At 36.4% G+C, this 11843-nt stretch overlaps 2 protein-coding genes across 3 annotated transcripts; one reads left to right on the top strand and one right to left on the bottom strand.

Moving 5' to 3' along the window:
- The first annotated feature begins 7 nt into the window (after positions 1-7).
- On the top strand, positions 8-7834 carry cd164 (CD164 molecule, sialomucin). The gene is given in 7 exon segments (XM_020941516.2): positions 8-231; positions 712-783; positions 3878-3937; positions 4202-4312; positions 4564-4641; positions 4882-4996; positions 4998-7834. Coding segments are annotated over 7 exon segments (558 nt in total). The 5' UTR covers positions 8-161; the 3' UTR covers positions 5050-7834.
- Positions 7835-9171: 1337 nt separating this feature from the next.
- Positions 9172-11736, bottom strand: cep57l1 (centrosomal protein 57, like 1). Of its 2 annotated transcripts, none has more exons than XM_055149546.1 (5): positions 11602-11736; positions 11429-11503; positions 10853-11106; positions 10624-10768; positions 9172-10397 (listed from the first exon to the last, which is right to left on the bottom strand). In XM_055149546.1, the coding sequence occupies exons 1-5, from the start codon at positions 11719-11721 to the stop codon at positions 10194-10196; spliced, it is 798 nt and encodes a 265-aa protein (XP_055005521.1). In that variant the 5' UTR covers positions 11722-11736; the 3' UTR covers positions 9172-10193. The 2 variants fall into 2 exon arrangements, with proteins under 2 accessions (XP_055005521.1, XP_055005522.1); XM_055149547.1 differs by having other exon boundaries at positions 11429-11500.
- Between the last annotated feature and the right edge of the window lie 107 nt (positions 11737-11843).

Here is an 11843-nt window from a genome sequence, read left to right as displayed (position 1 = left end):
GGAAGTGGAGAGCCCTGAGCGCAAGAATCAGCAGCAGCAGAGCAGACCACGGAAAGATAAACCCAAAGAACCCCCTGAAATTTAGACTTGCCAATCCCGACGTTGTTGGTGGATACAGGTTACTTTTGCGTTGAAGATAGAGCAATAAGTTGGCCTTAGTCATGGACTCCAGGGCGGTATTTGTCGCTGTAGTTTTGCTTTTGGTTGGCGCATTTGCCGCGGCGGACTCAGGTAAGTTTGCGACCTCTGCGCTGCTGAGCTAGCGCCGAGCTACAGTCAAGCCATGTTTTTCATCAATACTTGTTCTTACACTGTTTTAGAGCCCTCTTCCGCCTTATTCTGTTCGTATGACTGGTACAGTGGGTGTCATCTGACTCTGACACACTGTTCCTTGTCAGTTTTTTAGGCATTGGCAAAGTTATGATTGTGTTTATTTTCTTGTTGATCATTCAAGAATTGCATGGCCAGCTTTTAGACGTCAGCCGGTCAGCATGAATACAAAGAACAATGTTTATGTAGGCAATGTATTTTGTAACAACCATTACTAATTCTAACTAGGCCTTTTTACACAATGTGATACAGCTTTGCCTTCTATCTGCACAAAATGTACAGTACAATTTGTAACATCAAGTCCATATTGTAGACAGAACAAATTGTAGTATGTTATTTTTTATTTATTTTATTTATGTCTTTATATATTTACTTTTACAGATTGTTCTAATCTCGATGATTGTGAAACATGTGGAACTAATATGGACTGCCAATGGGCTAATTGCTCATCAAGTAAGTATATAAACTTTAAAAGCCACAGCAACACATTGTATGGACAGATATTCAACCTAAAATTGTAGCAGAGTAGGACACAGGTTGGTCCTTATGTTGTCTTAATTATGAAGACAAAGCTGAATTGATAAGGTGCTTTATTTGAGGGCATGTGGAGAATGAGAGGCAGGCAGCTTCAACATCTTCAACATAACTTTCTCCAAACCAAAGTGAGGCTTAAAGATCTGGGAACTCTCCCCTGTGAGTCTGGACCGGCTGATTTACCAAGGAGATGGATTTGGGTTAAATCTTGATGATGCTGTTGATCATTTACAACTATTTCTACAGTTTTATTCAATACATTCAGCATTGTCTATCAAGTGTTGAGAAATCGGGTATATGTTTTATTTTTGTCGGCATTTACAGGCACATCATAATAAGATACATTTTTGGAAAGTTCTGCCGTTTTCATGTATTTCTTATAACTGGTTTTAACCTTTCCAATTTTGCACACTTTCACCATATGACCTTTGGGTTGTTTTGTTCATTGCTGTGATTGTGAAGATGAGAAGGAAGGATGCACAGCAGGAAATCTGTTCTGTATTTGGAAGGAAGTATGGGATGCATGGAAAAAGAGTGAATACAAGGATTTGTGCTCAACTTGCCCATTCTTTATAAACATACATTAGACATTGGTTGTTTACCATTACTTATTCAGATAACTCCAAAGGCAAAAGTAAAAGGATCTGATTACTTGGATTGTAAGACCGAGTCAGAGATCCTCTTACGTCCTCTGGGAGACAACCTGTTTGACAGCCTCACTACAGGACGCTTTGATTTTCTGGTCATGATGATATTCGTTTGCTCCACTCCCTCTACTGGGTTTGTCTCCCAATTGTTAAAACAGGACATGGTGCAATTACGAGTGGTTGGACAGGACAGATAAGCTGTTGAGGAAGTGCTGACCTGGTTTACAACTACTAACCTCATTCCATCTGCACATAATATACTATAATGTTAACCACTATTTTATAAGTAAGGATACATTGTATAAAAGGATGAATTAAAAAATTGTAGCATGTTTCTCACTGTACTGAACATAACGTGGGCTATTGGGGGAAAAAAAAAAAAAATATATATATATATATATATATATATATATATATATATATATTTTTTTTTTTTTACAAGTATCTCTAAACTACACTTTCCTTGCCACAAACTATTTTAATAAAGAAATATTATTTTCTCACCCAATAAAAGAATCACATTTTTCAGAACATGTGTATAGAGTTGGCAAGCTCAATACATACGATTTCTTTGTTCTCTACTTGGATGTGAATGACACAATTTTAATCTTTTGCATTTGGCTGATTATTATTCAAATTGCTATTTCAAGTCTGTTGCAATTTATTTTGTGCCATGCTTACCTTATGATCATATTGGAAAAGGTTTGAGGCCAGCTGCAACTTTCACAGCAGCATGTGAGATAACATGACCACAGGGAAGTGAAAATACCTTCTACATTACTGATATAAAATTACATTACAACACCTGAAATACAATGCAGCTTGTCATTAGATGCATTTATTGTTTTGACTTTTATGTTATTTATTATCATATTCTTCACTGGGGTGAGCAAAAATACCAATAGCTCATATTGTTTATTTTATAGATATATATTTCACCAAATGATTTTGTGATATTTTGTTGCTTGTTTTGAGGAAGGAAACAATTGGTTTATGCAGTAGGTTTGACATAGTCACTGTTGATGATTAAAATGGGCGTGTTTCATATTAACTTAATAGAGGTAGTGGTTGAACAAACACTTTTTGTATCACCACCATGATTTAGTAGTTCTCTTGTAAACTTTTACAGCAGTTAAGCATGTCCCTTTTATACAAGTAAATGTTGAGTGTGTATAAGCTATGGATGAATAAGTTATTCTTCTAGTTAGCAACATGCCCTGAATAAAATGCACTGGTTCAGCAAAATGTTTTATATTTTTTTGAGCTTTAAATAGGGGGCCAAAAGCCTTTATTTTTTTACTGAATCGTATCACTGTATTGAGATATATATCATTGCCTATGTATTTGCAACCTCTTAATGATAACCAGTCCTATTGTTCACTAGGGCATTTCTTTTCCTTTGTTTCATTATTTTATGATATTGAAGTCTGGTAGGTCAAGTTTGTGGAAAACATAGGTGAGACATTTGTCCTTGTGTAGAGAAGAATTGGTTCTTTTCTCAATGATGTCTGCTGTCATACCATTGAGCCGTCTGTGACACATGGGCCATCTGGTAGCTGTCTTCTGCCTGGCTATTTAATATTACTGTACAACACTGTAAGGACCTGGCACACCCTGTGTTTCATTAACGTTTGGGCAGTAATCCTCCAGATGTTCGTTATAAGTCACCAACCCAGAGAGAGGGAGGGTGGAGCTCAAAGGTCACCTATATACCCACACAGTTTTGTTTTTTTCTATTTATAGAAATATGTGGATTTCATTTGGCTTTTTAGTGTTCAAATAGTCCCATGTTTATCAAGTTAAGGGTGAATATGACATATTAAGTTTTCCTAACCCATTCAAATTTGACTCCAGAATAAATAAATAAAAAATAGTATATAATAATTATAAGTGAATTTTATTGGTTGGTTAAAGAGCTGTCACATGTTTACTCATGTGTCAAAATGTTTTAAAACATTTTCTGGAAACATACAATTTCAATGGATGATTCACTTTTATCACTAGGAATTCATGCCAGATGAGGGGAAGACCAAAGTCCCTCACAGACATAGTTAATCAATAATCACATTGTACAATGTAAATCGTCTTTATGTAGAACAGAGGAATAAATAATGAACAGTATATTCTCTGAAACTCTGACACACTGTAAATGCTTTACTAACAGGTTAAACCTAGAATATAGTAAAATCACAATCATTTCAGTAAATTGTACCTCCCTATGCTAAAGGCTGTTGTAAGTTTAGCTCTTGTGGTTTACTATTATATTTAGCTAATTGCAGGTCATGTGGATAATGTTAAGCATAATTTATATGCTTATAAGAATCAGACATTTACATGTATCAACATTTTTTTTTTCTTTCATTCAGCAATTGGCTGTGTCAACAAGACCGTGGCTGAAGAAAACTGTTCCAATGCTACCTGCTCAGGTAAGTTTCAATGCTTTTAAGTGGATTAAAAAAATAACACACTGGGTTCACACGTTTTATTTTGGCCAAGCTAAGTGGAGTCTTTGTGGATCTAGCTCATTGGGTTATTTTTGGGCTTCTGTTTTCTAACATTAAGAGGTGTATGTGGACTGTTTTCCTACTTATGCTAAAGCAATAACATGGGAGTTTTGTCGTGTTTTCTAACCTTCGTCTGGGGGACTTGTATTTGTGTCTTCCCTTGCTTGGTGTTGGTTTCCTGTCTGGCTGTTGACCCAGATCCATCCATTACCCCCACGACTACCCACAAGACCCCTGCTCCTCCTCCTCCCTCTACGACCACAGTGTTTACCACTGTCACCACTCATAATGCAACAGGTAACCTCAGATGTCTGCAAATCTGCCTCTAACAAGTTTTGTTTTAAATGTTTTTTTAGAATCCTTATTAGCTGCCCATTTAATGGCCACTAGTGTTCCTGGGGTCCTCTTAAATTAATTGCAATAACAATATAGAAATGACCAACATAATTTAAACACCATGCATAATATAAAGATACATACAGTAAGATGGTGGTTCCCTTAAAATGATCAGTCTCTATAACAGCTTACTATTCTGATTTTGTTTATAGAAAATTCCACTGCTACTGTTACTCCTTCTGTTACTCCAAGTAATAGCACCAATACCACGTCTACTACTACAACTACAGGTATGATTATGGCTATAATGATTATGACTGAGTGCATGACTGACTTATGTACTTAATTAGTTTACTTTGTTATGGTTTGTGTTTACATAATTATAAAGAATTATATAGTTGTAATAATAGATTTGTTTTTGATCTGTAGTGTGCTTGTAAATCCCTTAAAGCTACATCTTAAAACTTTTAAATTGTTCTTTGACCAGTATAGTTAATTGAATTGTTGTGTATCTTTTTCACTTGTTTTAGCTCCCTCTAATGCAACTACAAGTCTCATTCCGACTGCCGAGCCCCATCATAACACGTTTGACGCTGCAAGTTTCATTGGTGGAATAGTCCTGGTCCTGGGTATTCAAGCTGTCATCTTTTCTCTACAAGTTTTGCAAATCAAAGGACCGCAACTACCATACCCTTTGAGGCCTTTATTCTTTGCACTTTTTCCCTCCAACTTAGAGCCACTCGTAGAAGAAAACATAATGGACTCAAACAGTCTTTTCAAGCAAGTTATTTAGCATTTTCACAGGTCATTTTAGTGCTGCTGCTGCATGCATGATATTTATTTGCACAGTTGAGGAGCTTGAAACATTATTGAATACGTCATCTTGTCGGTACACATCAATCATAGCATTAGTCATTCTTGCATATTAAACGGGAGTCGGGTTTTCAAAAATAGCATTAGCTGTTAAACAATTACAGGTTCAAGGGGAGCTGTTCTGCTTAGTAGAGGTGTAGTTACAATGGTGTACTATTTTTGCTTATCAATTTTCAATTTGGAAATGCTGTTTGAGTTCAAAGTTACCCTTTAGCAAGTATACTGATTCTGTGTTGCTTTTAGACTATATTACAATTGGTCAAACTTGAAAAGTCCCTGAAAAAAATGAAGGATTTCTTAAAAGCAGCACCTAATCATTTCATGTTGGAGTTTAGGGTCCACTGCAGTGAGTGTCTCCCTTGATGTTTAGCCGTTTGGGTTTGTCCATTCAGCAAATGCTAGTTGTTTATAAATGCCAAACAACTGACCAACTGCAGTGCAATAAGCCACACATTCAGATCATGATCCATAAACCCAACATTTTTATCTGGCTACAGTTGTTGCAGGTCAAATGGAAGGAGTGTATAGAACATTTAATGGAACACTAATGTAAACATGCGTGCTAGAGTGGGGAAGTGGTGCGCACCTTGTGGACAGCAACAGCAGTGAAGTGCCTTTTTAATGTCCAGTCTGACTTCAAGTGAAGGGGAAACTAGTGTTGTCCCCCTGGAACCCAAGTATTGTGTGAATATTGGTATATTTCTTCTATATGACATTGCTTGTGTTAGTAGTGAACCAGCTGGACTGAAATGGCTTTTATGGAAGATTATGGTAAACAATAATTGAAGAGATCTTAGGAGAAGTTTGCAAGCCTATTAGTTGTATACATGTGAAAGATAAGGTACACACAACCTCAAATGTCCTCTCATCTTACAATTTATGCTGTTCTAGTTATAGTTATAGTAAATTTTGACCTAAATTGAGTTGGTGGGACATTTTAGCTGTGTGCTGTGGAAACATCTAAAGATTGTACCTTACTGGTAACATAATAACTTTTCAGACTTGAGTGAAGAAGTGATTACAAAATGCAAAACAATCAAGTGGCCAAGCTTAAGCTCATGTCTAATTCTTGAAGAAGCTTGCTGCTAACTGTGATTTACGTTAAATGGACCTCTTGTAGATAGCCATGTTCTGTTTTATTTTGCATTCAGATTGAGAAATAGAGGAGTATGTCTTTAGCTTTAATGGCTTGTCATTGTCAAGAATGTTACCTGGTTTATTGCCTTTTGATTATTGCATGCTGAATGTTGAGAGTTGTAATTCCCCCATTGCATATGCTCTTAATAGGCATTTAGACACACGTAATAAACCACTTGTGTTGTGAGCTATAGATGAAATATTGCCTTGAAACATTGTGCATCAAACCAAAGTCCTCGGTTCTGGCATGGAAATTAAGTGTTGCACTGACAAGCTTTTTGTTGATTGTTTTTTAAATAATTAGCTGCCTGTAAGATAGCCTTGAATATTTCTAATAATAAGAAGTTATGTTCCTTTATTTGCCAAACGTTAAAAACACAAATTAAATTTTTGTTGCCTTGGATAATTTCCGATGCCATGTTTTTGCTGCTCACTATCATAATGCCTTTTATCTTTCACATTCACTTAGGGGCATTAGAGTCAGCCCAAGACAACAGGCCAGAGTTTTGCCTTAGCTGCAACAACACGCAAAGATACATTTTAAAAACACTTAAAAGGTACTCTAAGTATCCACTGGTGATTTGTGAGCTCTCTCCATTTTGAATATCCCAGTTACATTCCACAAATTCACAGCATCACATGTTGACAAGTGGTGCCACAAAACATCCCCAGCACCATAGAGACCAATTGTCGTATCCACTGCAGCTACAAGTTACTCAGTCCCTTATGGAGAAGTGCCTTATTCAGTTAAAATAGAGAATGTAGAATGTAAAATGATATGCTACAACTAACACTTGTATTATAGGACTTGGCACTTTTAGATTTAAATGATTTTGGTGTTGCTCAGTTTATGGTCATTGTTAATTTCACTTTCACCATGCGGTCCACTTGCAAGTTGTTTTGGTCGGATCATAAGTATTATACCTGTACAAGTGCATCTCAATAAATTAGAATAGAAAAAAATTATTGTATGCCTATACGTATTTTAATATAATAAAAACTACACCATTTACATTTAGTGAACAGAGTGAAGGATTTCTTTTGATTACGTTGAATAATCCTAAATATATAAAACTGAGTAAAATATGTTCACATTTTTCCAACATAATTTATTGTGATGCACATGAAACTTACTTTTTTACTTATTAAACTCATTTGCAATATTATCACACTTCCAATGGTACTACTCCATAACGTTCACTTTTTCTGTGTAGTACAATGTGTTAATTCACACGGGCATGTCCAGTTTGTATGGTCAAAACCCATTTTAGTGTGTTGATTTGTATTTCCCTGGTACAATCTCTAGGCCCAAATATGACATTCACAGCCATATGTGTGGAATACAGATCCCACAATGCCTCCTGGTTCTGCTTTATTTGAGATTTCCATATATCTTCTAAATGATTGCCCTTTTTGTTTTAATGTTGCTTAGTTTGACAATGTTGAATCATTAAAGTTGAATATTGTAAAACATTCGTGTGCGTTATGCTTCATTTGCAGTGGCCACTTCCTTGGAGCTTAGAGGTTGCATAATTTACATGACAAATCACAAGTGGGACGTTCTTGAGCCTCGTTGCCATCGCAACATTTGAGTGGTAAGAAAAATAAGGTATCAAATTCAGGCCCTCCTTTCTTAGCAATAGCATAAAGGTGTTGATCATGTTTATTTTTTGAGGAGGTAAAATGTTAATTTGGGAATTTTGCTGTCCTGAAATCCTCACTAATTATTTAGTTACAATTTGAGACAATTTTATTCCTGAATTTTCCTGTTTGGACTTTCTGTGCTTTGTTTTGGGTGACATATATCTGGTTTAGTTTGAGGTGTCCTGGCTTAAGTCTATATTAGAATGCAAAAATAGAGCCAATCCAACCCAACCTTTAATTTCACAATCTTCATATAGAATAGTAGTAGTATTTTAGTGGAACAAGTTACAATTTTGTTGCAAGACATCTATGATCATATTTATCATATCGTCTTGACTACATTTTGGTATATCTACCCCTCATAGTCATTGCAAGCCTGAGAATAGCTATGAAAAGTCAGGAGAGGTCTTGCTAACCTGATTGCCATGTCCAGTCATGCTGTGTAATCTAATATGAGAGCACAGAGAAACAATGCAATATGTTAAGCTGCTCTCAGTCTGTTAAACCAAGTGGTGAGGTCTTAAGTGTTGGAGGTCCTTGACAGTCATGCAGAAAATACCAGACCAAGTAATGTCTGCTTGATAATGAACTGAGAAATGTGGGCTGGGCAAAGGGACAACAAAATCAGCTGTTTTCCATCCGATAAACCTAAACTTATTTTGTTTCCAAAGCATAATGTTCAGTTCAGCACTAGAGTACTAGGAAACGTGTAATTCAGAATACACATACACATTTGTGGATACTAATTAGATTAATGGCGATTAAGTTAAAAAATCTAATTCCTTACTTAAAAGCATGATCTACTATGAAAAATTACCATAATAGAAAACTTTTTTTTTTTTTTTTCAAATTGTGGGCAAGACTTATGTAGTTGGAATAAAAGATTTGGGTTATTTTTTGTCTGTAGAGTGCTAGTAAATCCCTTAAAGCTACATTGTAAAACTATTAAATTGTTCTTTGACCAGTATATTTAATTGAATTGTTGTGTATCTTTTTCACCTGTTTGAGCTCCCTTTAATGCAACTACAAGTCTCATTCCGACTGCCGAGCCCCATCATAACACGTTTGACGCTGCAAGTTTGTGGTATAGTCCTGGTCCTGGGTATTCAAGCTGTCCCTTTTTTTTCTCTACAAGTTCTGCAAATCAAAGAACCACAACTATCATATCCTTTGAGGCCTTTATTCTTTGCAGTTTTCCCCTCCAACTTGGAGCCACTCGCAGAAGAAACACTAAAGATGTCACAATGTTAAAGGGCATATTTAGACTGTTAAGAGTCTTGAAGACATGTGATAGTGTTTCATGAGTCACACTGCTTACACCAGTGTTTGGTTTAGTTTATTTTAGTTATTATTAGTATTTACTTAAGGAGACAGGGCCAGTTCACAATATACATTCACTTTAATAGGAGAAATGCATTGTACCAGGTTGTAGCACCAGTGCTAATTTCCACCTGTAGTCCCTGGGCAGGTTAATTGATTGACCTTAGCTATTCTTCCTGGAGACCTGTGTAGCATGTTTTGGTCTTGTCATATAATTATCTAGGTTAAAGGTGTGATGCATAATGCACTTTAGAGGAAAATGAAAGTTTTGTGACAGTAAATGATCAGAAAATATTCGTTAAACAAAAAAGTGTGACGTTACACTTCCCACAAGTTGTAAAACAGGATATCTGAGCTTGAACTTTGCCTCTTAATTGTCTGATTATTACCAGTAGCTTATGCATATCATATAGAACACTGACCTCTAGTGGGGAGTCGCAGTATGAACTAGTCACGTCAACAACTTTTAAAGACGGGTGCACTTTTATTTTGAATATTTCATGGAGACTAATATATTTATTTACTGCTACAAAATATGATAATAATTTTCAAAAGTCCTACAACAGATTTCAGATCCTACAATCACTGTCTTCCTCCACATCTTGAAACTACTTAGGCAAAGGAATTAATACACTTCATTAAATAAAAAAAAAAAAAAAAGTTGCATGACCTAAGAAGATATGCGTTCTTAACAGTCAGTAGTTCATAATATATTAAACTTGCAGCTTGCTACAAACACGCCAATAATTGAATTAAAATGAAGCATAAAAACAACTGAAATCTTAATTTTATGTCATGAAGCAAGACATTGGTCCTTGTTGGCAGCAGTCTACAGACAGGGCTGAGCCTTGGGATTAGACTGCCCTCTTCAGGTCTCCCAGAAGAGGTCGCTCTGTTTGAGAAAGTTGCGAAACTGCTGGGTCTCTCTGAGGAGCTGCAGGTTATTACTAGGCTGTTTTTGGGGTCTTTTTGTGGGTTTAACAGGAGACGGAGCTGGAGGGTGGATCATGGGTGCCTTCAGAGTCTCTCCACAAAGTGAGGTGTGCTTTTGGCTCTCAGCCATTTTATGAATCTGTGCAGCGAAAACACACAAAAGGATAAATGTCACCAGAACACAACAAGCAGTAATCATAAACCAAAAGTGATTTGGGCAAATAATATTTCACACTGCCTTACACCAAAAATAACTGTTCTGTTTTGTTTTAAATGTATAATTATTAACAAAATTATAGACTTAACATACAGATTTTTTTTTAAAGTATGTCTTAATCACAAGTAAATACAAAGACATCACAAACCATCTGTTGGTGCTTGCGGAGTTTGGTGATTTGAGCTCCTTTCTCCTCCATCTTTGTGACCAGTCGTTCTAATTCATTTTTCAGGTCCTGCCTGTTCTTATGGTCATGTGTACTGTCAATTTGGTGTATTAATTCCCGGTGTTCACTGTTGTTAACATACAAAAACAGTCCACATAGCAAATAGGAGAATCCCAGTGTTTTTACAGATTGTATTGGACTTTGCACTCACAAGCTCATCTGTCCCAGCTCATCCTGAAGAGCTAAGAGCAGGTCGGAGAGGGAGCCCAGAGACTCCTCAGATTCACTGGATTCACTGTGTCTTTGGAGCACAGAGCCAGCTGTGTCTTTCTGTAGACTCCTTCTGGCTCCATCCACAGACCTGTGCAGCAGAGACACTCGCTCGTGCAGCTGAGGCTGGTGGTGCTTCATCATGTGAAGGACACTCTGGACATTGGCGTGGACTGAATGACTGGGGCTGATCGACTAGAAAAACATGCATTTAAGTTTTATAGTGTGTATGAAAGTCTCCTTGTTATTCAAAGTACATGGTAATGTCATTCTTGCACTTAATTCAGTTATGTAAATTTTTCTTTAGCTGTACTGTAGGCAGTATAAATGCAACTTTCCAGTTGGGCTATTTACTGCCATTACCCATATGGACAGCACGCATGGGTTATTAGTTGCCTAATCTGACAGTTGCCATCGTATATATATTTGTCTTCTTATGCTGTGCTATTGCATGTGGTCCTCAAATACCCTAAAAACCAACTGGGAAGTGTTTCTATAAGTCATAAACCACACGTACCGTTCCAGCGACGAAAGGCATTTTTTGAGAGAGGAAACAAATTGGTGACTTCTTTTCATTCTGCTTCAAGGCCTTCTTTGGGTAGATTTAAAAAGGTAATTTTCATCAGTATAAAAATGCAACATATATAGCAGTTATAAAGTCATGATTATGTTTTTAAATGCATACAGTACCTTTTCTTTATTCTTAATCTTCTTTGTTTTTTTCTTGATTTTCATCTCCTCTGGGCTCATTCGAAGAGTGCTGTCAAACTCTCTCTGGAGCTGAAACAGAATTTGTTCGAAATTATACATTACCTCAAATCCTCATCACATCCTCATCACATCCTCATCACAAAACCAACCCAACATCCATGATACAATATAAAGTTCTACCTGGCAATGCTTTACACTGTTCTTTCTTATTGTCACTCTGA

Source organism: Boleophthalmus pectinirostris, unplaced genomic scaffold (genome assembly GCF_026225935.1).
Source record: "Boleophthalmus pectinirostris isolate CB_2022bp ecotype Guang Dong unplaced genomic scaffold, ASM2622593v1 HiC_scaffold_13, whole genome shotgun sequence".
Classification (NCBI taxonomy): domain Eukaryota; kingdom Metazoa; phylum Chordata; class Actinopteri; order Gobiiformes; family Gobiidae; genus Boleophthalmus; species Boleophthalmus pectinirostris.
This window is presented reverse-complemented; position numbering and strand designations above follow the sequence as displayed.

Bases quoted from the DNA above. Each gene is read 5' to 3' on its own strand.
- cep57l1 (XM_055149546.1), bottom strand. From the start codon at position 11,721: ATGTATAATTTCGAACAAATTCTGTTTCAGCTCCAGAGAGAGTTTGAC. The intron at 11,107-11,428 runs GTACGTGTGGTT...ATGTTTTTCTAG, and splicing joins TGCCTTTCGTCGCTGGAACG to TCGATCAGCCCCAGTCATTC. The intron at 10,398-10,623 runs GTTTGTGATGTC...TTCGCTGCACAG, and splicing joins TCCGCAAGCACCAACAGATG to ATTCATAAAATGGCTGAGAG.